A 27,026-nucleotide genomic window follows, 5' to 3' on the forward strand; every position below is an offset into this window, starting at 1 on the left:
ATCACTGGTGATTTGATAAGCACAGGCTTCCTGATCCAGGGAAGTATTCACTCATATGCTCAATTTTAAGCACACTGATTTAAAAGAAATAGGAGAAACCTGGGTTGTTCTCCACTAGAGCCTCCAGTTTTAATAATTTTCTTCCACACGTCTATGACAAGACAATTTATTAACTTTGAGTGTTCAGAATATGTTACTATGTTTATGCTTCTCCTTATAAGGAGAGAGGTTACAGTTAAGCTGGAACTGGGTAAAAAAAAACTGATAACGGGCATGTGGGAGACTGGTTCATTTCTTCTGTTTTCCTGTATGTGCTGTTTGACTTATTTTGACAACACATGGTAGACCTCTGTTACTGTCTTTTATAAGGGCATCCAGAGAAAACCCTGGATGGTTTCTTAGGAGCATGCTTTAAATCTAAGTCAGTCAGTAAGATGTGGCAGTGTTGAGACTTTTTTCCCAGGTTAAATATATTTATAATGCCAAGAATAGTAGGAGAGCAAGCGGGTGCCAACAATACTGGAAACTCAATAAAGTTAATATTACATACCTTGTGAACAAGAAAATTTAATTTGCCATGAATATTTGCAAGACTGCACTGACTCAGTGGCAAACAGAATTCACAGAGAAATTATGCAGGGAGAAAAACATGCAACGAATCTCCTGAAGAGACAGTTTTGAGAAGAAATTAGACAGATACCACATTAAACTGGATTACCTTGCTTCCTTCTACGCTGTCGCCAGGGGGGCCAGGTGGACCAGGCACGCCTTTCTGTCCCATAATACCCTGTAACAGTCAGTGGGGCAAAAGAAGGTAAGCTATATTCCTGGTAATACTAAGGAAGTAATCTCAAAATAACTGCAAGGAAAAAGAGAAACCATTTCAAAGACTCTAGTTCTGATTCTTATTTGGTTTATGGTTTCACACTCTGGGCCTCAGTAATAGTCCCTGGCTAATTCCAAGAAATGTAAAGGATCAACCAAGCTGAAAATAATTAAGGAATAAAATACACCTATGAAACAGTGTGATATTTTTTCCTGTTTCTCCTGGGTAGAAACCAAGAGAAATCATCTTTATCCAACAGCTTTGTGCAATCTCTCCAGACAAGGGCAATGAAGAGTAGAGGCACCAAGGACCAGAGGAATAAAACCCGGTATGAGTAAATCTGCCCAGCACGTTAGTTGTGTATGTTTCAATGTGGCTCCACTGTCTCTGGGAGCACCAGTCATTCAGAAAATCTTAAGTGGGAAGGGAGGAGAGAAAAGCCAAAGCAGCACCTGCTGATTTGTGTTGATAAAGTCAAAGCTGGACAAACCCCTTGTGCTTTGGAGGCAGGCTAATCTGACAGAGGGAGCATTTTCCTTTGATTACATCAAAATTAAATGTTTGCTTTTTCCTTTTTCTGTTGGTGTGGGGGTTTTTTGTTGTTGTTCGCTTTTTTTAAAATTTTTTTTAGTTTGTTTGGTTTTTTGGGGTTTTTTTCTAGTTAAAAAAAGCTCTCCATGTTTGACCCAGCTTCCTAAGAGTTTCTGTAGATTCAGGTTGGATTTTTGATTACTATCTTATAATAAATAACTACTGTGCTCCAATACAGTAAATGGAATTCATACAGTGGTATATAAATTATCTATATTTTACATATGTTGAATATTTATGCAGAAGTATATCAAAACTTACCCTCGTTAAACAGAAATACTTAGCTCTAAATAGTTAACTTCTAGATATTGGTGACTTTTGAAAAGTCATCACTCATCTGTGTAGACAAAAACTTTTCCACAAACTTTGACAGAATCTCTTGTGAAAAACACTGTTAATCTACATATGTATAAGCAGGGGTTCACACAAAACATTGCAGTGTTAAATAGCCTGTCTCAACAACTACATGCTACAAGGAGGTCCTCGCTCCTGAAAAAAAATACTGTTTCCCTAGCATTTTTCATTCTTGAAAGCTTTGCGGAAGCAGTGCATAGTGTCATGTATTTGTGGGATTTTGACACAAATCCAAACTTACTTTTTTAAAACACGTATGATTACCAATGTGCTGAAATTGCAGCAGCTTTCAGAAATGAAGGGAAAGTCAGACATACATCCTGAGAAAATATTCATGCTCTATCAGTCATTGCATTTATTGAATTTCTCTAACAGGTTGGTAATAGCAATGTTTCACCATTCAGGTAGTGATTTATGCAAAATGGCAGTGGAGACTTCTGTTAATTTCTGCTAAAAAAACTAGACAAAGTTTAAAAGACATATGTATTTTTAACTTAAGTTAAAGTGGTGAAACATACACAGAAGCCCAATGTTTCTCCTACTGCCTTTGTAAAAATAATTGATGAATGTGTCTATAATAAAGAAATCCATGATTTGAATTACTTTCCTTACTAGTATTTCTTTTTTGAATTCTAAATCATTTAGTGGAGGGAGGAAAAAATTGCCCAGATGTTGTATGTTGGATACTTACAGAATTAACTTTTTGTTTTCATGTTTCTTTCCTAATGGTTTAACTGATAAAATTAATTGGATTCAATTTCACTGACAAAAATTGCAAATGTAAAACTTGCATTTAACATATTTTCCACCACAAAACAATCTCTTGGAAACAGAACAGATACACACAGAAGAAATGCATCATTTAACACATTTATCAGCCTGCTAGCTCTGTTCAATTTCCAGCTGTAATCTCATAAAGTATAGCTGCAAATGCACTTTCATCGAGTCAGTGTTTCTTCCTAATCCAGTTGGTAGAAGGGTATGGTCAGTTGCCCATGATTTCTCCTGCAGATGTACCAATGTAAAGCAAGATATTCTGGTGTCTGAGAGATCAGTCTAACAACCAGCACCACAAAGAGCAGAAAGCTGCAAAATGGCATTGTACCAACCTTGGGACCATCTGTTCCTGGTGGGCCCCGTGGTCCCGGGGGCCCACGATAGCCTTTCATTCCATGATCTCCCTAAAAATAGTCACAGCAATGTCAGCAATTTATCACCTATTAACTGTTACACTTTTCATCCACTTATGAAGTAGTTAGCCAAACTACTGAGTTTAAAAAGCAAAACAAACATTATATACATAAACAACTGCTTTACTGATATAAAAAAGCCCAGAATGCAGGCACCCACAATATTTAAGCTCTAGGTGAAGAACACTATTCCACATGCAAAGGTCCACACGATTAAATCACCAACAGAGGTAGCATTTTAATTTGCATGCTTATCAGCTTCAGAAGAAAAAGAAAAGCAAACTCATTTGGAAACACCACCATTTTCCCATCACGTTCTGCAGGGGCTTACCAGTGGGACACATCAGTGATCACTGATACTGTGCTTGTTCTGAAACTAGAGATATTTAATTTCCAGAACTGTCAAACTAATGTGTTTATGAAAACTAAATGAATTTTAATAGCATTGATATAGAAGAACAAAAAGAGCAGCCCTTTCTTTGTTTACTTAAAAAGCTTAATGCATATATGTTTAGCTTGATTTCCTAAGGGAATGATGCTTAAGTGATACCCTGCCTGTGTTTCTGCTTGCCTGTGTTAGTCCTCTTTTTTCTTCTGGAATATATATCCCTTAACCAGCAGGCAGACAGAAGGCAGAAGTTAGCTGGCCAGGGGGGTAATGCAGGTAACACTGAGCCAGGTGCTGCCCCTTGAGCTGCAGCCCAGCCCAGGAAGGAGATGGGGGTCAGGGGACATTACTGGTAGTGGTAAGGGACAGGGACATAAGAGGCAGGTTTTTTTTCCTCAGTCCATGACTGTACAAATGAGGGAATGGGCAATGAGGGAAGAGGAGAAAAAACTCACATCAGTTTGAAAAGAAAAAATAAATCTATAGCTTATAAGATACAGATGCAGAAAATTCTGAATGATGTCTAGAAAATGGCCCTAAACCTATGCCTGTGCAGGCAAGTGTGAAAGAAAGCAATGTTCTGATAAGCTATTGATTGTCCAATATATTAACAACAGAGCCAAGAAGAAATTGTATTTCTTGACAAAATAAAACATTTCATTATCAAGTCTCTTCATTGTACTTCATTTGCACCCAGAAAAGCTGTAGAAATGGCTGTGCCTGCAGAGGGAGCATTCTAACTAGGAGTGAGGTGCAAGTATAGGTCACACAAATCACAGATGACATGAGTTCTAAGTGAAAAAAAATAACATATCAACCATATCAAACTGATTAAAAAGGAAGGAAACAAAAGGCTTCTACTGACTTTCTTTCTGTGAGGAATGTGCAGTTATAACAACTACTTATAGGTGAAATGCCCAAGGTTCAAGACCTGGTGAGAGACCACTCCAATCTGTTTTTTATACATGGTTTTGTAGAACTCTTCATGAGCTGAAGTTGTGCAAAGTAGTCACAACTTTCCCTGCCCAAGCCTGCTTCTGAAACCTGCCAGAGGTGCCAGAGCTAAGGTGGACATACAGGTAAGACTTTGCATTATAAGTTTTTTTTAAAGGAAATCCTGGGCTCCTGTGGCCTGTGAAACAGCCTGTAAGTCGCTGTGATGGCAGCTGAATGGGAGGTTCCTAAAGACGTAAATGATGCCTTATGGTCCAGTATCCAATACACCTACAACCTGCTCTTAGACCAGCCCTGACCAAAAGAGCACAAAGGTGACTTGAAGTCATCTGTCTCTTCCTCCCATGGGTAACGCATTCTTACTCAGGGTCGTTGCAGGTGAAGGACTGAATTCTAGCCTCACATGCTTAGTTAATTCCAGATGTCTCACTGAAAAGCTCTTTTGTAGAGCTTTATAGTAATCCTCAAAGTTTCTGTATTCCTTGGCTTAGAGAAAAGACTTCTTTATTTTGCTTTATGACTTGTGAAGTGGAGCAGCTCTTTTTCCTAAGGTGTGACACTAAACTGTCCTCCAGGGAATTCATTTCAAGAAGGATCAGTACTGTTCTTTGATAAGCTCTAATTTATTTCCTGTATTGTGCCTGTAGACAAGCTCTTTACCGTCAGAAAACAGTGAACTAGAAAAACATCACTGAAACAAGAAATAAAGAGCTGAGTCAAGACAGTGTAAAGTATGGGATTCCAATGTCTGTTCCTTACCATTTGCTCATGAACATTCATTAAATGACCTAATGGTCACCTGAAAAATAAATGTTGGCTTGCAAATATATGAATCTCATTTACTCCGAAGCATGTGTATTCGATACTGAAACATAAAACAGACACTGCAATACTCTCCTTAGCGAGAGCTAGTGGATATAAAGATATTTATAAGAAGAACATATTAAAAAAGACATTGCATCTCTACTTTCCACATTTTAGTTCAAATAGACAGGACCCAAGCTACAAAAGTTATTTATATTGCAACTGGATCCAGCCCAAATGTTCATGCACCAGGGACTACACTAAGGATTTCAATAATCCTCCCGTTACTGAGAATGAAACTTGCTTAACTTCCAGTCCTGTGCTCTTGGTCTTGAATGTCTGTAACCCACCTTCTAGTTGGCAACAGTGCTTTTAAATCAATGTTTTATTACATTCTAACATTATGTGCTTCTGTTCTAATGCTACAGAAAATAGGGTGCTGCCAGGATTGAATGCATCCCACATGTTCCAATTTCGTTTTCATGTGAATTTGACCTCTGATACATAAAATTCCTATCTAGTAGTGTGCACATATGTGAGCCATTTCTGCAAGTGAGGAGAACAGAGCTCTGATTCAGCTGAGTGGAACATTCCTATATAATGATACTCAAAGGAATTTCAAATTAACTAGTGTGTAAATTTATGAGTCTCTTCTATCAAATAAATGTTCTTTTTTTTATAGGCAGAGATTACTGCTGTTCTTCGTATATTCATTTTTTATGTGGGAGAGAGAAGAGGTAGCCAGTGCATTTATATTTTATTTAAAAAAAACAACCACCATGATTGTCTATTTTTATTATCTAAGTTCTGGGAGAATTCTTGCAATTCAAGTGAATTGTTTCTCCTTGTGGCACCTTTGTTACCAGAATGTTATGCAGCAGTTAAGGAATCAAAACATTGTATAAGCAGACAGGAGCAAAAAATCAGGGACTGAGAAGAGATGTTTATATACTTCGTTTCTTCTTTCCCAGTGTACTCTACACCATGTCCAGTGTGGATGCACAGAACTAAATCACAGATGCAACTCTCCATTTGGATGATGCGTGCTTTGTGCAACAGTCACACATTGCAAAAGCTACAGCTGCTCACTGTTTACAGAAGCAATATGCATTTTCCCCCATAGGATTAACACACCCATCTAGGTACATCATAAAAAAGAAACTTAACTATTTAAAAGTAAAAAATACAAATTAATTTTTTATCAGATGTTTTTAAAGTCCTGATTTTTTAAATGTTTCTGACTGACACTCTTAGATAAGCACTACTCTGAGCAGCCAGACTTAATGGGCAACATCACATTGCAACACAATGTAGATCCATGCAGAACTTTTCATACAGGTATGATTTGCCCTAATTGTGTTGTGTCACTTGAAAAGAGATACTCTGCAGGGTTCTTTGTAATACAACTCTTCCCCATAACCCATGGATATGGTGCATTCTGAATCTACCCCACAACTGATTATTAGGATAGGCAGCTTCTAACTCTACATGTCCATCAACAAATAGTGCTACAAGCTCAGTAGCAGTAGATTTGCAGCCTGATGTTTACCCTGTAAGCAATGTGAGGAGACCTGCCTGGTCTGCTCCTGTGGACTCATCACCTGCTGGGGGTAGAAGTACATTAAGAGCACTTCCAGATCAGGTCTAGTTTAGCGTCATCTGAAGGAAAAACATTTCCTGATTTGTGGGACCGCACAGACCTTTGGAATCTAAAGCACAGTAAATGGGTCCACTGGGAGATTCACTTCAACAGTGCATTTCTGATCCAGCCTAAGACACTCATGCAGGTCACCAGAGAAGACTGAGTTTGCACATGTATTTCACTTGTGCTCAGTCAAATTCAGGTTGAAGTAGTGAGGCTATTGCCAAATATATCATTAATTGGTAATGTTCAACTAACACAACACAGGCCATATTCCTCCACAAAGAGGTATTACCAACAACCCTTCTTTCCTACTACTAGAATTATACTTCAGCCCACAGATCTGGAGGGATGGTAACACGCTGTTCATGGGTGGAGAAGAGACTGACAAGTATGGATTTGATGTCTTTATAAAGGAATATGAACAACTCGCTTCAACTAGCAATGATTTACATCATTTAGAGCTGAAAGTGAAAACTGTAAGTAGAATAATAGCTAAACTATGATTTAATTAAATATATATGTTGTTATATCACAAGCCTTACAGTGTGATAAAAAGACTAGATCCCATGTCTGTCACTGCAAAAACTGGATAAATTTTCTTTTATTTTACAGCTTTTACCTCCTCCCCTCTAATGCATTTAAAGATACCATATTGTACTTCCATCAGTTAAGATCTGGGCTGGCACTTTCATAATAATTATACAGCTGAAGAATTGCTTATCCCAGCAACTACATGGATTCATGATTACGAGAACAGGAGACTTGTGACCTGCTTTTTGCGCTCTCATATCACAGAATCATAGAATGGTTTGGGTTAGAAAGGACCTTAAAGACCATCTAGTTCCAACCCCCCTGCCATGGGCAGGGACACCCTTCACTAGACCAGGTTGCTCAAAGCCTCATCCAGCCTGGCCTTGAAGACAGACAGGCACTATGATCTTTCTAAGTTTAATTCTGTATACCTTGTATATTTGTGATACTTTTCAAAAAATGCAACAAGCATTGTTTTTAAAAAACGCAGTTGTGAGGAATTTCACTACAATTATTCTAGTCGTTTCCTTTCACTTTAAAAAAAAAAGTTTCCACATTGGATTTAACTCAAATTTCTTTATGTTAAACCCCTATATCTCAATGCAATTCTGATTTGTATTTCTGGTGTTTGTAATCTTTCAACCATAGCATCACAGTGGGAGATCCTTTCATGTGATTACCTGACATGACCTTCCAATTCCATTTCTTTGGGAAACACTACTTTCCAGAATTATGTATTTAGGAACCAGAGGGAAATTCCAGACATAACGATGTGCCTAGACATCTTGCAGTCATAAGTTACATTTTTATCTAATGTCCACCTTAATAATTTCATACAATATTCTAGGATTTTAATGAAATGTTCTGTAGTAGCAAGAAAAATGTCTAATATGTATTATATCAAGTCTCATATCCCTATCTTGGAAACAATATAATCTCATATAAAAAAATCTAATTAGTTTAACAATACATATTTTCTGTAAGTCTGTATTCAATGACATAACTGAAATTGCTTTTAGTTCTTTAGTAGTTTGTGTCAAGGGCCAGACCTTGCATTACTTCATGTGAAATGTCTTGTGTTAATAAGCAGTAATTCAGAATAGGAACACACAGCCAGGTTTCTCAGATCCCATTGTCAGGCCATTCTGTGGTCACTCCAAGGATGAATATCCTTCAATTATTCCCTTATTGTGGATATGTTTTTAAGAAGTTATTGTTGTTTATTTTAAATGGTAATTCTCATGTTCTGGGAACTGAAGTTGAAAGTTCCTTCTGTTTGGGAAATAACTTATTTGGGCAATATTTATTTTGCTTTCTCCTACAACAGGCTGCCTGTTTCCTATTTCACATATGTAATGAGGAAATAATTAATAAAACCACTCTGTAGGATACTGTAAAGCATTTTCTTGCATGATTTTAGTCTTAAGAATCTATTTCCCAACTTTTTATAAGATAGTAGTTACAATGTGGTTTTTTAGATGAATTACATACCACTTAGAACTTTATAACACGTTGACTATTCTGTGTTTTATGATAAAAACTTGGAAGTGTTTCAGTATTATATTTCCAATCCCTTCACAATTTTTTTTCCCCTGCCAAATTTTTCCTCTAAACCAATATTGATTTTGGATAAGGTTTATAGTCTTCTATTAGGAAACAATTTCTAGGAACTTCAAAAATATCTCGCTAGTTCCATGAAACCAGTATTTCCCCCTGCCTCTTTTAAGGCCTCATCCCTTGCACATTGTAAGGGAAAGGATGTGCATAATTATTAGGCAGTGCTCTGTTTGTATTGGATCCTGAATTCCACATTGCAACTCCAGGCTCTAGAAACATCCTGGGTCTTTGGATGTATGGAAAACCTGCAGATTTGCATCAAGTCTGTGGATAAAGCAAGAACTGGTTTGTATCTATTGCAAATTTTTCTTTGAACTGAAATGGAAAGCAGGAGACGAGTTCGCAGCAGCTTGACACATACATGCCATTCTAATCTAAAGCATTTTTTGGGACATGTTTGTCTATCTTGTCTACTAGTCAAATGCACATACTACCACTGTACAAGTACCTTTGGTCCAGCATCTCCCACGCCTTTTGGGCCTGGTGGTCCTGGGGGGCCTGGTGGTCCTGGGGGTCCCTGGTATAGCAGAGAAATAAAGCATGTCAGTAGTTGTCCTAAAGGAAGAGTACTTTTGTTCTTCAACGAAGAAGAGAATTTCAGCCATAGTTACTAATCTCTTTGGTTTTGCTGCATTCTTCAGATTTCCAGTGTGTACTGAGCAACAGTCATCCTCAGTCCCAGGTGGAAACCTGAAAAGACTACCTGAGTGGTGGAAAAGAAGTCCAGCTCTTGACTTAAGAACACTGGAGTTGTTCTCATTTCAGAGAAAGCAGTGAGAAAGCAGACATTGCTCCGTGATTCATACGCTGCAGACATTACACATCTGGGATACCAGAGCTAACCCATTCAATCTGGGGTGGGTAACCCTAGCATACTTTGGTGTATTTGTGTTCAGTAGTCTGTTGTCCTGAACTCCCCGCTCAAGCTATCACAGCTCCTTCAGCTGCCCTTTATACTGTTGGAGGCATTCCCACCCTCCCTTTCAGCATTCATAGAGCAGACGTATTTTCCCCATCATGCCACAGAGACTTAGCTACATACATCTTGTCCCATGTCTGCCAGTGGTTTATGAAGCTGGGTCTCTCCAGATCATGGGGTGTGGAAAGGTGGCCTGCGAAGGTGAAAGATGCATGCTGCAGCACAGCAGAACCTTCACATATTTCAAGGACTTGTACTCATTTGGCAGGCAGAAAAAAGCAGCTTTTACTGAAGCCTGAGATTGAGTTGCAGAGAAGCACGGCTCTTACGACAGCTGTAGATGGGAATCCTAGAATAGACATGATTTCAGGAATACTACTGTAGAGCAAAGCTGGTTTTTTTTAATTCTCTAGTCACTAATAGAAATACAGGAAACACATACTCCTAAATCTGTCTTCCTGTGACTGGGCATTTGTATAGTTTTATTAATCAATGGTTACCAAAGCAGGCTTCTCTTGAATTCTTTGATTAATTAGAAATGAGAAGTCTTCAGCTTCTCACTGACCTCTTTGATTCTATATCTATCAATACTTATTTTTAAACTAAATATAGCTTAAACAGATAACTTGTAAAGCATAAAACATCAGTTCTTATGAGGCATTTATTTATTTCTGTGATTTTAAGGCCTACTAAAAGTTCTTCAGTCATTTATTTGCATCACTCCCTCATGATTGTCTTTGCATTTGCTTTTCAGTTTTATTTGGGATGACAGTAAGGGTTTTTTGTGTTTGCAGTTTGTACTTTGTTTAATAGTCTGGGTCCACTACTGGCAGTCCTTGACCCTCCAAGGAGTCATGAGCTGGTCTAGTGTCCCTGTGTACTGTGAAATGTGTGAGGTACATGGCATTATACCAGGAATTCTCAGTGAATGCCCTCTGAACTAATTCTGATCCCAAAGGATTTTCCCAGGATCAGTTTGAATGACAGGAAATTGGAGCTGAACCATGACTTATTTGGAAGCACTCAGGTCCCACCTCAGTGTATTTGGGAGTGCCTTTGTGGTTGTAGTTTGAAATAAAGCTGGGTTACAGACATAAAGAAAACAGTGCTAATGGAAATTTGACATGTGGTGGTTGAAGGAATGCAACAGTATTTTCACTTTCTAGTGAAAGGCTCATCAAACATGCCTGTGCGGCTTTGGATGACTGAAATTCAGGATGATATGCCCCTGTACTGGAATGTGCCAGCGGGAATACTCAGGCATTAACCCCCTCTGGAGCTAACCATCAGGAAAGCAAGGGTTGGGGTAAGCTTCAAAAAGAGGATTTAACCCCTTGGTATGAAAAGGAGCTGAAAACCCAAGGAATTGAGGGCGGAAAGATTTTACCAAGCAGATGTTATTACTGATCTTAAATAAAGAACAGTAAAAAAAAGGGAGGGAAGGAAGGAAAAGAATTCAAACTTGTGATTGTATTAAACATGTATGAGCAGCCATGAAGATTTTGATGGAATTACATAGCATCCCCTTCATGATGCTGAAATGAGAAATGTTTATATCTGCTTCTGACTGCCTGTAAAACTGTCACTGGAAAGAACTTCAAAATATATATGAAATATTTGAATTAACTAAAGGATGAAAGAGAATATTAATTGCATTTAGTTAAGTAATAAAATATTGAGTTATTGTACAGTAATCTTTTTGTTTGGTAGAACACAAAGTACAGAATTAAAATTGTACTTACAGATTCACCTTTGTGGCCATTGCCTTTTTCTCCAGGAGGTCCACGTGGTCCAGGTAGTCCTTGGTTACCCTAAATACAAAATACTAAGTCAGGCATTGTGCCAGTAACTGTCACGATGCAACAAATATTAACAAATGTGTAAGCAAACTATTTAATATCCTTTTGGGAATACAGACAGCAGTTACGAGCTCTTGCTATTCGTTCACAAAGATCAGAAATTTTTGGTGCTTTTTTCTTGTCCCTTCAGTTGACCCAATCAAGACTTCAGAAGAACAGGAGTCCTCATTAGGAAATTATTAATTTTGAGATTTGTAGTTGCAGAGAGAAATATTCAGAACATTGACTTTATCTTAAGCCAATACAAAGTTAAATTTATTTTTAAAAAGTTAACCTTTTATGACTCTGGGGCTAAGTCCTGACACTTGAAGAATGAATTTAACAATGCTGAAACACAACATGCCAGTCTTAAGCTATATTATATCACACATTTTGTATTTCCAGGTAATCACACTGCTTCTCTCATACAGTAAAGCAAAACTGCATTCTACAAAGGAAAGAAGTGAAAGAAAGAAACACAACCAATTATAAGAAATATATAATTTCTCTCAGTTTAGCCTAAAATCAGCCTCTGTATCAAGAGACAATCACTCCTTCTGGTGACTCTTCCACTGACTCCAACTAAAGATCTGTGCATTTCCAAAACCTCAATGCTTCCTTTTCCAACCAGAAGAGAAGCAAATAACAATCTTTTCCTCTTCCCTCGTTCCAGTGATAGTTTTCCTGATATTTAATGGGAAATTTAACTGAGCTTGCAATATTTCCTTCACAGAACCGATAAAGAAAACATTAAGGTATCCCTCAAGATAGACTGTCAGTCTGTACTGTAGACGTTCCTACGTGAAACACTGCCAACCAGAAATCCTTACTGATACTTGTAGGCTACACACCCACTGTGGTCCTAAGCACAGTATGTGTATGGCCATACAGGGAGAAATGTACACCCTGTACTCAGTCCCACAGAACCAAGACATGTAAATGGACACTCTGGCAGAGTGTTGGAGGGTCAGTTGGTAATACACATATCCTGAAGAATAATTACATTCAAACAACAAGTATTTCCCTGTCTATTCCAGTAAAAATAAATATCTAGAAAAAAAAGAAACTACAAATGACTGAAAACTTCTGTGTCATTAGCGCATTTTACCTGTAAAATTCTGCAATAATATAATGTTTCAAGAAAGAACAAAATGGAGTCCTGATATGAGCTCAGATGTCATGGACTGTTCTGTCTGAATAAGCCTCCATGCCTGGAGAACAAATCGACTCATATTCTAGTTAGGTATCTGACAAAACCAGACTTTGAGTCCAAATGTGCTGTCCTATGAACACCTCTGTCATAGACACAAGCAATCAATCTTCTTAACCAACTTTAGCCCTGCCAAGGAAAAATGAAAGAGCTGCTTTGGCTCTCCTAAAGATGTACCTCACAGGTTTCAGTTAGGAAGTAAATGAACGAAGAAAGACAAGGTAAACTCAATGTTCTGATTAAGATGAAACCCTGAAACCACTTTAAGATGGAATTTGGGATAGGGATGCAAGCATGCCTTATGCTTAAAGAAAACTGTACATGGTAGGTCAGTCCTGTATCAATTGCTCTTATTCTCAATCCAAAGAGGTAGTTTCACTGAAAGACTTTAAACACAAACTGACCGCCAGATTCAAACTGGCCCTGGAAGATGTTTCTTCATGTTTCCTAATTTTCAAATGATGGAAATCTGGTCAAGTTCTGTGAAAAATTAACCAATGAGTGCTTCTAGTTCATAAATAGCTTTATAACAGAAAGCCAATTTTACCTTTTCCTCATTCTTAATATCCATAGTTCTTAAATTGTGGATAAAATGAGAAATGTCTTAGAAATGTCTAATAACATTTTTTTTTTAACAGGAAAGGAAACCATGGCTCATGAGTTCATCTCTATTTTTACTTCTAGTTCCACTGCAGCAAAAAGCAGCCAAACAGATGTTTTAATTTAGGAGACCACTGTAAATACCAAATACATGTTAACACAGTCTTTTCTGTAAGAATTGGAATTTTGTCAAGTGGATGTTTTTTCCATTAGTAACACAGCTATTCATCTGCTTAAGTCAAATCTACAGCCAAATCTTCTGTAAGAAATAGTTCTCTAGACCAGATTTTTTTTTAATAGCTGCATCAAAAATACACAAGAGATGACCCCGGAGCAATTCTGTGATTACTGCTTCCCACAGTTTTGTGGGGTCTGGAAAAGACAATCACAGTGACTTATTGCAAGTCAGTTCAACAGCAACAAGGCGAGTGCCATTGTTGTCACAGATGGCATGCTGAATTAATTCATCTACACTGCCAAACTTTCCAGGTTAGGTTTTAAAGTAATTTTCTGAAGCTGTAAAATAGGGATAGTTGCTTCTACCCTCTTTAAGAAGAAGAAGAAAAAAAAAGATAAAGAGAATATAAACATAAATCTTATGTCCATGGCTTTCACGTTCTATAGACATCACCATATGTAGGTAAGAGGAAGAAGTTTAAAAATGTTTGCAGATAGTATTCTGCATATCCAGCAGGACATGGTCATTGTTAAGATAAAAAATAACTGCTATAATTAAAACCTAAATGGTGAAGTAGAAGCATATGAATGGACAATTAAGTTACGTTCATCACTTCGTTTTATAACAAAACCAGAGTGAAGTAGCATTCTATATTACAGACAAAGTAATTGGAGTTTTTGAAAATTAAAAAATAAAAGATACTGAATGCATGTGGATCAATGTGCTATCCAGCATCCTCCTGTAGGTGTACTGACAGAAGTCTGTCAATCCAGGAGTTGTTAGTAAACCTATGATGTATAGTATACCTATACCTATACACTGTTAGTATACCTATGATGTTATCACACAAAAAATTGCATTAGGTTCCTTTATTTTGAACTACATTGTGTTGGGTACACATAAATTAATTGGTCTCTGAATCTGGGTCTATCGACTACTATCCCAGGAAGTGAAACTGTAATTGAGTGGAACATCTTATGTGTAGACATGGTAAATGTGAAAGAAAGAGGTTTACTAAGAATGTTCCTGACCTCAGTCTGGAAAGGAGATCACAAGAATGTTATCTTTCCCAAAAACTGAAGTCTTCCTGCACTATTTATTCTCTCATCACAAGTGGCAGAAGGCTTATGTAAAGTTTCAACCCAGATCACAACTGATAGAAGTACAATGCACTAGATGGGAGGAAGTGAAAGCTGCAAAGCAAAAGGAAATATATCCAGTTTTTGCAGTAGAGGAGATGGGAACTGTTCTATGGACCGCAGTTTGTTCTTAAATAATGTAGAAAGTTGAGTGGCACTGTTTTCTAATTATGCCATGTTATTCCAATTAGTTAAATGAAAGACAATTCCAAGGAGCTGAAGAAAAACCCTTAAATAACAAGACATTTGGTGATAAAATACCAGACAAAAGTCCATGCTGAAAACTACAATGCATTATGCAAGGAGAAAAAGCAGTCATACCTTTATGTACCTAACAGTCATCTTTAACTACTATTACCTCTAAGAAAGGCGAGAGAGAGAATCATTCTTTGAAAAGGTCACTTCACCATTCAGTGATCAAAAACCATAAAATTAATCCTGTGCAAATTAATCAATATCATTTTCCTCTAACTGATTCCTTACTGGTAAAAGGATGGTCCTTGGTCTCACCTTATTCTTTGAGCAGCCTTATATCAACTCGTGTACTACAGAGGAAAATTTTTTAGTCTGTCACTTTTGGAAAGACTGCAATCTCTGTGTTACCACTGAATCCTCAGTTTTATCTCTGGTCTTTCACTTGCATGTCCATCTTGCCATCTAAACACTAAAAGCTCAAACAGTAAGCACAGCAATCCAGCTACAGAATACTGTACTCCATTCTTGGTGCTGAAGTTAAAAATGTAAAGGCTGTAACGAAGTAAAGCCTATTCTATAACCTATATGCAAATAAGTACTTTCAAAAGATCTATTTTTAAAATTCATTATTTTGGGTCTTACCTATGTTTGTGAATGTGCAAGGTTGGTAATACTGAAACATCACTGTTAAAATAACTAATACGTCTCAGTTTATACTTGGTGAAAAGCATATTGCCCATACAGAGGTATAAAAGACGACGTGAGATAATGAAAAGTGGAGATGATTTTGAAGAGCTACCTTCCTAATAAAGAATTTCTGAGGGAAGTTTGCATGGTGAGGCACACTGGACTAATTATTGTATCTACTTTGTGTTTCTTCTTTGAAAAGATAGCTTATTCTTACAAATAGGCTTGGAATGATGGAAAAGTTGAAGAATTGGTTAGTTACTTTCCTGAAAAAATTGTTCAAGTGGTTTCTACATTTTCACAACAGTTTTGCATATGTTTCGTAGCTATTTTCCATCTTTTGTCTCAAAATTCCTACCTCTGGTCCCATTATTGATTTTCCAGGAATTCCATCATCTCCTGGTGGCCCCTTGGGTCCTGGATCCCCCTATCCAAAAAGAAACAAACCCCAAAACATCCTCATTATTTTCAGTTTTAATTTCTGAAGTTTTACAAAAAGAATATTCAATTCTTTCTGAAAGTGTCAATTACTTATCTGGGTAACATGAAATCAGTATTTCTAGAGAAACTTATACTTGGTTTTTCACTCTCAATCCTGACGTCTCTTAGCCTTCTGCTTCATGGTAACTGTGTCAACGAGTTTGTTCTGCCTTGATGAGTAACTTAAACACTTTAGTTGTCAACTGAAGGCTGAATATCATAACTCAGCTTCAGTGGCCAGATTCACCTGCAGCTTCTGCCTGCTTCTGCCCATACAAATCGGTGCAAGGCTGCATAACTTTGTTTCTGCCAGAGCACATAGAGAACAACGGAGAATTTCAAGACAAGTGCTGGCACAGAGTGAGTATGTTTAAGAAGGCATATGGCGCAGCACTTCAAAGTTAGAAGCTCCTCAGTCTGGCTTTTCCCAGGAAGAAAACTGGGTTTTTCCTCAAATGTCATCCAGTATAACCATGTGGTAGTCTTAGCTATATCAGTGGCTTTCCTGGAAAGCAATCAAGCTTAGAATTCACGTTCCTCATGTCAGTGTTTCACAGAGCAAAATTTGGCTCCTTCTGGTGTTTAATTTACAGCAACAGATGTTTGATTTTACATTAAGGATCGTAAAAAGAAAATTTTGATTTTCAATGAAATCTTTTCAGTTTTTAACACTAGTGAGAAGGACAGGCAGTACTTCAGGAAATGTTCACCAGGGAATGCAGATGAAATGTTCTACCAAAACCCGTGAGCAGCTCTAACCATGAGAAAAACCAGCTAGCTGATGTTACTATCTCCATCTTAGTAAAGAGCATAATGGTTATCAAGGGAAATAAAACTTTAGTCCCCAGACATGGGTGTAGCTTATAATAAATAGATTTCCAATAGACACAACCATGGCTGTCCAGGAGTTAAGACCTCTAGCGATCAACCACTACTACATCAAATACTTAAGACGTACTAAAAAGACCTCAAACCATGTTAATATCCAGCTTTGAAAAACATGCAGATTCCCTCCATCAGAAATTTATAACGTCTGGCTTCACTGCTGCAGATACCAGGATGTTCCAAAAACCCAATTACCAGCAATCATTGTACTTTACGGACCTGTGTAGCCTGGTTCATGATTGAGCAGTTGTCAGAAACATAGGAGATATTTGTTTAAACAGAGAAATTATTATGCAGCTAAGGAGATCAAGTTTTGTATTTTTTTTGTATTTTTAAACTTGCATTATATAATTACCTGAACTACTTGCTTTCTTGCATCAGCCACTGCACATAAAAGCCCTTATCTAAAATTTAGTAAAGAGCTTCAACAAACTCTTACAGACTCCAGTGGATTTTGGATTGCAGCCAGTCTGCTATGACAATGATATGAACTGTACTGAACGGAATAAAATCAGAATGAAAAAGGCACTGGAGTCTACAAAGTTCTTACTTTTCAGCATGATTTTTGTCAATAAATAATGCTGACTTACTTGTCTATTCAGAAATGTCACAGTAACCAGGAAAATGTGAAGAAGGGAGATCGGTATAGTCAAACCTGTCTTCATACAAGTTGTCCCTTATAGCATGACACATTTTCCTACCATAAATTTTGGTACATTATTATTTTTTTAAACCAATGTAAGAGATAAGAGAATCCCACAGTCCTCTCCTTTCTTTCTTCTCTGTTGCATTTTTACTCCAGGTATACACTGAGCTTCTGGCATTCCCTTCTTCCTTCCTCCTCCAAGCACAAACAAGCCCAAGTCACATCCTAGCCCTCTGTGATGTCCCTGTGGCCAGGCTGATGAGTACATTTTATGTACAATACCTGCATGTGCCTGTGTGTGTGCGCACACATATTTTTAAGGAAGAAGAAAAATGGGGATGAAATTACTTCAGAGTAATAGGACTAGTAATTTCTCTACCCTAAAAACTAGCACCAAAGCTGAAGATATAAAACCAGCAACTATTTTAGTTGTAAAATAAAAATGGGATGGTAGTGAATTTTCAAATGTTTTTAAAACCTGCCAAGTTAGTTGTAGTGTTGCCAAATCTGCTTATTTTACATACAAGGGCAAGTCCCACTCATTTCAGGTACATTTTCCCCATGGACAAAATGAGGTGGATGGAGCTCTAGCTATCTTGTAGATGACATTCCATTTAAAGTATTACTACAGGCCAGCTGTTCACTTGGAAGTGACATACAAACGTTCATGTCTAAAAGATCTACTAGTTCAGCCTGTAACTCCCTGGAACTATACACAGACACATTCCTGCAGGGATTTACTGCCACATTCGGGAGATCTTTAGTCTTTCTAAGATGATAATGCAAAGTAATTTTACAGGAGGGACCAAAATACAACACAGATCTATTAAAGATGTATTTTTTTCTTAAACAAATGGCTTCAGGAGGCAATAACATGTACCAAGTTCAGCATCATGTTAAAGGGCCTCCAAACACTCTCTGTTAATATTTAGTACTTTGCAGTCCTTATCTCTAAAATTCAGTCAGCTTTGTTACAACCAAAAGGCCTTTTAAGTCATTTAACTTACATTCTTTTGACAGAAATGTGCACTAGAAATTTTTCCACCTGTGGTCTCCAGCAAATACATATCAAATAATCACCTTTGGTCCAGCAGGTCCCCGAATAGATGATCCAGCGACACCACGTGGTCCTCTCTCTCCTGGTTCACCCTGTTACAAAATGGTATAATCTAGATTTAAAAATACAGTTTCATTTTCTGCACAAGTTTTTTCAGCACATTATACTATAAAAGTATATACAACACTTCAGGTTAAACTAGACAATATTTGGGAAAAAAACATGAATCAGCATATTACTCTTGTGAGTGCTGGTCCAAGTTTCATGTTTTATATTGGTTGAACCATGTATTTGATTTTTAAGCTTGAATTACTTTTTGTGTCCAGCTTAAAAGGCCAATGGAATAACTAGAACACTGGTATTATTTCAATTTCCTTATCATTCAGAGTGACACTTACTACTCACAAAATAGTGTAATAGAAATTTCATGTTTCAAAGCCAAAATCTGCTAAATGCTCATGGCTAGAATCACTTGGAAAATTTCCATTTAGCTTCCGAGTGCTCATGCAAAACTACAAGGTCTATAATTATAAGTTTACGTATTTCCTCAGGACTTTTGTGTCATTCAGGACAGAGGATGGCAATATTTCTGCTTTTCCTTTTTTTTGTTATACCTCCAAGCATCAGACACTTTGTATGTTATAGAAATTCCAGAGACACTTTTATAAAATATAGTGAAGGGTTACCCTAGAGGAACAAGCTTACTTTCGGTCCAGCTGGGCCCTGTACTCCTGTAAAACCAATCGGTCCTTGGGATCCTTTTTCTCCTGGGTCACCCTGATAAAAACAAAGCTTTTGTTTAAATTACAGCAGAGCTTTGTTCACAACTGCAAGATACACAAAGAAGTAAAAACACGATAAACAATAACGTCCATAATGTCATGGTCTAGCACACATACTATGAAAGCTGTTTAGATTCCTCACTCCAGTTTTAGAATCTGCACCAAATGTCCTAAATTTAACCAGGTGGGAGATAAAAGCATGTTTGTTTACTAACACATATTTGCAGGCTTTCAATTTCATATTTAGATGTCAAATTAGTCACTTACTCTCCCTTAGCTCCGCCTCTCTCCCTGTCAGCATACTGAAGTGAGTTGCCTCCTCCTAACTTTAACAAAAACTCTGTACTGAAGTTTTAGGAAATCTCTACTGCCCAATTAACTTTAGGGTCTATTTGTATAGCCTGATTTTGCTGCACTTGTTCGGGCTAAGGGACACATCACTTACTCTTCAATCCTTTTAAATCATCGGTTAAAATACAACTGCTACTTAAGATACAATGAATGAAAAAACAGGCCAGAACCTGAACTTGTATAAAATCCTTCTAAAGTTTGTAGCATTTCTCCAGCGCACATGTCAAGACATACCTTTTGTCCTACATCTCCTTTGCCAGGGACTCCTTGAGTGCCTCTTGGACCTTGATCTCCCTTTTCCCCCTTAGAGAGATTAGATAGTTAATTTTCATGTAGCTAATTTTATTGAATCAATAGACTTACGGGGAACAATACTTGTAGAAACATTTTTGGAAAAAATGTCAGTAAATATCTGGTTAACATTTTTCCTGCAATAAGTAAACTATTGTCTTCTTAAACCCCTTCCACCCTCCTGTGTTCATATTCCTTATTTTCACAGACATTTGTAATAGTGCCATTTGAAATTGCATCAATCTTTTGTAAGAAGAATTGCATGCATATACTCATACAAGGAAGAGAAATGCTAGAAGTCTTCTCAGAAAAGGTCTTGGTTCACCAATTCTATGAAAAACAACTTGTAAGAAGCAGTAATTGTAGGCAACTCTGCAGCCAAAGGTAATCCAGGCTGGAAATATTTACCAGAAACAATACTTCAAATAATTCACAAATAATCCACATAAAACATTCTATTAATTCTAGTAAAAAACACTATCTACAAAATATTTATGCCTAATATAAGTAGGATTAGTATATCAGAATGCTGGTAAGTAATTCAGAAGGTGTGAAGTAGATTAAAATGAAGTTCAGAAATCCATTTCTGATTAGATCTGTTGATGGAAGCGGCATGAAAAGACAGCAGGACTAGGGAAGTGATCATCCCCCTGTACTCAGCGCTGGTGAGTTACACCTCAAATCCTGAGTTCAGTTTTGGGCCCCTCAGTTCAAGAAGGACATTGAGGTGCTGGAGCATGTCCAGAGAAGGGCAATGGAGCTGGGGAAGGATCTGGAGCACAAGTCCTGTGGGGAGAGGCTGAGGGAACTGGGGTTGTTTAGCTTGGAGAGGGGGAGGCTGAAAGGAGACCTTATCGCTCTCCACAACTACCTGAAAGGAGGTTGCAGAGAGGTGGGTGTCAGTCACTTCTCCCAGGTGGCAAGGTATAGGACAAGAGGAAACAGCCGGGGGAGGTTTAGATTGGATATTAGGTAAAATTTCTTCAGGGCTTGTCAGGCATCAGAACAGGCTGCCCAGGGAAAAGGCTGAGTCACCATCCCTGGAGATATTTAAAAGACATGTGGATTGTGGTGCTCAGGGACATGGGTTCGTGAGACTTGGCAGTGCTGGGTTTACAGCTGGACTTGATGATCTTAAAGGTCTTTTCCAATGTAAATGATTCTACGATTCTATTACAGACCCCGCTGTTGATAGGCATCAGTCTGTAACATCTCCATGCTACTAACTGCAGGCATCATGTTGTTCTTTGCACTGTCCTGAATACCCAAGGTACCTGCTCTGTACTAATATTTTCACTTACAATCAATTACTGCAGTGAAGATGACAGCACCAAGTTGAACACCAGAATAAAGGTAATATGCAAGAGAAAAAAAGCATTCCCTAATGCATAAGCCACCTGTAACTTTAACCCAACATTTACTCTTAATTCTGATGTTTCCCTTCTGATACACCAGGATCTTAATTTTTGAGAACTTATACAGTGGATGATTTCAAATTTTTAAAAAATAATTAAGTAGCAATGGAAATGCTACATATTTTTCCACAGTGAAAGGCTTACTGCCTCAGGCTGTAGCTTGTCAAATTTATATTTGCACTGCCCTTTAGATAAAAAAAAAATGAAGCTGCATTCTTAATAGATATTTCAGCCATTCAGATATTTTTCTGATTAAAGACCTGACGTCAAAAAAAATGCTTAGTCTGAATCACGTTCAGTTCATCAGTTCTACACGTTGGCCAGCTGCTACCCTCGTCTATGAGCTGCACAGTAGCAGAGTTCGGAGATGCCTGGATTATCAACAGCAATTCAACAGTCAGCCAAAGCCCTGAGTTCTGCTCACTCAGCAGCTCATTCTTTTTGGAAAAAGTAAAATTAAAAGCCTCCATTTAACTTGCTCTTAATTGACTATTTTGGGCACTCTGGTTCATGCCTCTTTAAATTAATTTCCGCTGTTTTGATCTTCAGATTCTTTTTTCCCAATATGGCAGAGTTTCTCTGAAAATCTCAGAACTTCCCCTGGAAAGAAGCAGCCCTGGTTTCAGCTGCCTGTGATTGTTTCTGTCCCACGTTGACAAATCTCAGTCAGAGCTCACCACCCTAGCTGCTAGGTGCCCTAGGTCACACCAATTTGAGCATGATTTCTTGGTGTCAGGAAAAATCTGAACAGGCTGTTAGGAACATGCTAAAGACACAAGCTATCTGTTCTCCAAGAAGATAATGAAACGTAACAGTAGTCAATAGCCCACAAAAGGCAGGGCAGGCAAATCAGTTGCAGATTCAGATGGTTGTCACTGTTAGTAAAGTTTGTTGGAAATATCTCAGCTAGCCTAGTCCCTTTTCCCTGGCAAAAGTATTGGCACATGCCCTCTTTCAGGATGAATTCCTTGCCATTGCATACCTGCAAATTATGGTTTGTTCTTTCAATCTATGCCTTTTACATGCAGTAAAATGTGTTTCCTTACCTTATTCCCTGATTGCCCAGGAACTCCTGGTGCCCCTCTCTTTCCTTCGAGTCCTGATGGACCTATATCTCCCTTAAAGAAGAATAAATAATTCTATCTTTGTAATTCAATAAATGCTTTATTCTGTAAAATGGGTCTGACAGTGTGTTAAAATATTAATGATATACAATATTTTTTATTCAAATAAACATGGATATTCCCTGTAAATTAAATGTTCTACAGAGCCAGTAAAGTTTTCTACTCATACAACCTATAGTAAATATCTTAGATTTCTATCCAAGCACCCACCTGCTTCTTAAATCTTGGTTTTTGTATTAAATAAATTTACATTTATTCAGTAAGTAAAATCATGATTAACTGCTGTTTGTTATTCTGTGCACAAGAACAGGATACAAACGTAATTTACTTGCAAAGTCAAACATCCGGAACTTAAGGAATAGTCAACCAAAAATGTCTAAATGGAGCTGTTGACTGCAAACTAACACCGTGTTGGTTGTACAAACTGCTTCTGGCACTACTTTTAAGACTTGTCACTAAGAGCTGAAATTATTCATAGGAACTAGTCCTGCCAAGTGCTTCTTCCATGATTCTGGGAAAAATCACCATAAATAAGATGTCTACGTCATCTTACCTGAGGTTTTGGAAGCCCTACTTAAATCATTACGGACATGGTATACAGTCTTCAAAATGGCAGGTCAAGTCAAAGCTCTAAGCGTTTAACAACTCGACCACCGCTGTGTTTGCAAATCACTGCAGAGGAACAGAGATAGTAACATTTCTAATAGCCTTGGAAAAACCTCACTAGCCTAGAAAAGATGGGGGAAAACTCTGTTCCAGTTATGGCTGCAGTAATGATTTTAGGAGAAAGAGTGGGAGCTGTAGCACAGCTTATCAAGTTTAAAAGCTAAAACTGTGAAATTAAGTGGATATCTGTCACTGAAATTCCTTCTTATTTTGATGTCAATTTATACCAAAAAATATTCTACTTAGTTTATCAGCAACCAGTAAAAGAATTAGAAGACCCTCTAAGGAGCAGTTAAAAATAAAAATAGACTCACTTTAAGTCCTTGTACACCAATTCCTGGAAGTCCTGGTTCTCCTTTTTGTCCAGGGTCACCTGGTTGGCCCTAGTAACAAAAAGTCTTTGTTTAACAGAGGAATACAATTTAGCTTCATTCATTACTGGCAGTGTTTCACTAACTGCTTTACCTATAGAAGTGGACTTGATGATCCTTATGGGTCCCTTCCAATGTGAGATATTCTAAGACTCTATGATACTAAGTGGTCAAGTTTTCAGCCAAGCAGTTTTCAAATGGAAAATTCTTAAAAACCCCAGTAACTTGTAAGACTGCATCTATTTTATTTAAACTTGCAGTGGGCAGAAAGTCCAAGTGAATTATTCCAACTTTTTCCTTTTTGTTTTAATACATTCTGTTTTTTACTTTACACCACTATATCATAAACTCTTCGGTCACTGATAGAAAAGTTAGTCCAAATAAAGAAAAATGAGAACTTCTGTTTAAAAGAAAGTTTTGTTGTCACAATTCTTCCTTCCAGTAATTCTAAAACAGTCAAAGAATTAGGGATTACACTTTTCAGTTTTGCTTTTTAAAATAGTTTTTCACACTAGGAAAATTTTCCTCATACATAACATGTTTCAAAGCTACTTATTTTTCCCTATGTGAATATTAAGCATTGCTGCTCTAACTGCTACTTAGATGCCAAAGTAATGCCCAGAAAATGACTGTATTTATCACTGCTCGTGCCAGAGTGACTAATGTCTTCCTTTTGTAAACCAAGGTGATTAGAAAGCACCCTTCTGCTTTACAATTCATCAGTTTATTCTGCTTGCTCTCCTAAGTATTTTATCAACTCCCTTTTTCTTCTCTTACCATGCTCACCTGACACTGTATTGCTAGAGGCTTGGGCTTTTTTGACAGCAACAATTGCTTACCCCACTTTCTCCTAATTTCCCTCTTAAATGATGCAGTGTCAGCTACTTAGTACACTTATGCTCCTTTTTCTCTCCTAGTGTTTCTGTCTTTGGTTTTGGTTCTTTCTCATGACAACCACAGAAGGCTGCATCACAGGCTGAAGGAGAGGTGGGATTACACTTAAGTGTCAAAACCACTGCTGGCTTCACAGCTATGTTGTTTGGTAAAATGCTTTACCTGAACACAATGCGTATGTGGCACCATACTCATTTGATATAAACATGCGTGAAAGATACTCTGTTTATAAATTTGTCTTCATTTAGAACCTAAAATCCACACCCACAAAAGCTAAGGGCTGGACACTAAGGAGAAGCCATATGCTCCATTTGGGGAATACCTTGATAACATGGGTGGTTTTCCCTCGAAGATTCAAAAGTGAAGTTATCTCCAATGAAGAGTTACATGTTCATCTCCTCAAACACCCTCTTAGAAAGCCTGGCTAAGATACATTGCTTGTTGCTTCTTGCTGGTGCTTTTTTTAAAAAAAAATAACGTCTGAATCATTACCTTTGGACCTGGCAGACCAAAACCTTTAGATCCTTTTGCCCCAGGGTTTCCTTGTGGACCCTGTATACCCTACAAAGCAAAATAAATGAGTTAGTGCGTTACACTCTTCCACATCTGAAATTCACCACATGCCTATCTTTCAGCTAATAACGATTTTATCTTTTCTTTAAAAGAAAACAATTTGCTTGTCTGTCTTCAGGCTTAGTTCCGAGATCTTTATTCTTTGAAACTATCTTGTGGATTTCAGTGACATATCCAAGCGTAATGACAATTACTGCTTATGGAGAAAACAAATGGGAAGTGTCTCAGTATATACATCTAAGCCCTGATTCACTGGGACAGTAGGGCGGCAGCATGAACCCTTTAAAAAAACCCCAAACAACCAAGAACCAAAAGATCTGGGATGTTTCTTCTTTTTTTTTGTATCCAACTATTTAAGACTGAGTTCAAGTTTCAAAGTGCTTGAAATTCATATGTGGTGGGTTCTGACCTTGTGAATCTCTTATCTATAATACGGCATCATCCAAGCAATGCATCTGCTTTATCTCCTATGCAAATTATCATGCAGATTAGACCAAATTTCTGTTTGCTTGATTCTAAGACCATTCAAATCAGTTGGAATCACATTTCCAAGCTTTGTCTAAAGACTAGTTTGATACTTTTTAAAATGAAAAGTCACTGTGAAATTTGTAATGTCTTCACATCAAAATTAGAGCTCTGATAAAGTATAAAATGCAAACTGCACAGAAATTCTCATTACATGTCTAATTAATGTTGTTACCTGGCTTCCTGGATTGCCTATTCCTGGTGGTCCTGCTGGGCCCTGTGGTCCCACTTGGCCTTGTTCACCCTATACAAAAAATATTCCCAAGAGCTAAATTGCAATAGCCCATACTAGATGATTAACATATTTAAACTAAACACAGAGCAACAGTCCCCAAGCTGTATTACTGCAAAGTTTGTTGCTTCTATTTGAGTTAAATGTGTTTGGAACACCTAAAAGTCTGCCTGTGGCAACTGATCTAATAAAAATAATACCCCTTTGTTCCTACAAACTCTATCTCATTTATAACATTAAATGATCACAGCCATAACTTTACTATTAGAAGGATCCATAGCTTATCTTTACATACTGAGATTAATTTTAAAGATTTTCTTGTACAGAAATATACATGGTTTCTTGCACAACACTCAGAAGAAAAACCTGCAAGTGTAAACTGGGCAGCTAGAGAGTATTTTTGAAAAATTTTCATCAATTGGTATTGTAATGGTATTGTACAGAATTTGGGGAAAGAATACAGGAATTATGGCAGAGGGAATTATGGGAATAGAGGAATATGGGAGATCATGTGGGTATTGGAAGTGGCACAGACCCATGAAGGTGTCAAGGATGTGGGACATGAGTCCCTAGAAACAAAAAATAATTAGATTCACTTATGCCAGAAACACTTATTTACTGAAATGTTCCTAAATGCTTACTGTCCTGTCCATCACTGCTTTTTTACTATACAGACCTGGGAATAAGATGGCTCATTCCTGTGCACATAACTAATCTTCCCCTAATTAAGGCCTCAAGCAATATGGTCTGACAGGTGCTCACCGAGCGTATCTCTCACGGACAGGCCAAATCAGACCACACCACATCATGTAGGTTGCTCTGAAGATCTCGGAGAGCTATTTGACTGGACAGTGAGATGAACAAGTTCAAGTTAAACCTCCCACATCCACGGGAACTTCCCACATTCCCTGCTGTCAGCGACTTTGGATGGGAGTACTGTCCTCACTGAAGCTGAGTGTCAGGCAGCAAGGAGAGCAGGAGTTGTGGGGACAAAAGGGAAGAAAACCAACAGGGAGTACAAGGAGGGCTATGGAACTAAATCACGGGATGGAAGATCTGGAATCACTG

The 27,026-nt window shown here is 37.7% G+C and overlaps 1 protein-coding gene across 1 annotated transcript in view; it reads right to left on the bottom strand.

The window, feature by feature from the left end:
• COL28A1 (collagen, type XXVIII, alpha 1) overlaps positions 1-27,026 on the bottom strand; it is a 61,001-nt gene that overhangs the window by 12,108 nt on the left and 21,867 nt on the right. Inside the window, exons 15-27 of the mRNA XM_010149354.1 lie at positions 25,902-25,970; positions 25,121-25,189; positions 23,678-23,746; positions 22,620-22,691; positions 21,867-22,010; positions 20,102-20,170; positions 19,440-19,511; positions 18,758-18,826; positions 16,025-16,093; positions 11,562-11,630; positions 9,349-9,417; positions 2,881-2,952; positions 719-787 (exon numbers count right to left, since the gene is read on the bottom strand). Coding sequence (XP_010147656.1) covers positions 719-787; positions 2,881-2,952; positions 9,349-9,417; positions 11,562-11,630; positions 16,025-16,093; positions 18,758-18,826; positions 19,440-19,511; positions 20,102-20,170; positions 21,867-22,010; positions 22,620-22,691; positions 23,678-23,746; positions 25,121-25,189; positions 25,902-25,970 — 981 coding nt within the window. The remainder of the gene's footprint in view (positions 1-718; positions 788-2,880; positions 2,953-9,348; positions 9,418-11,561; positions 11,631-16,024; positions 16,094-18,757; positions 18,827-19,439; positions 19,512-20,101; positions 20,171-21,866; positions 22,011-22,619; positions 22,692-23,677; positions 23,747-25,120; positions 25,190-25,901; positions 25,971-27,026) is intronic.

Source organism: Eurypyga helias, unplaced genomic scaffold (assembly GCF_000690775.1).
Source record: "Eurypyga helias isolate BGI_N326 unplaced genomic scaffold, ASM69077v1 scaffold14883, whole genome shotgun sequence".
Taxonomy (NCBI): Eukaryota; Metazoa; Chordata; class Aves; order Eurypygiformes; family Eurypygidae; genus Eurypyga; species Eurypyga helias.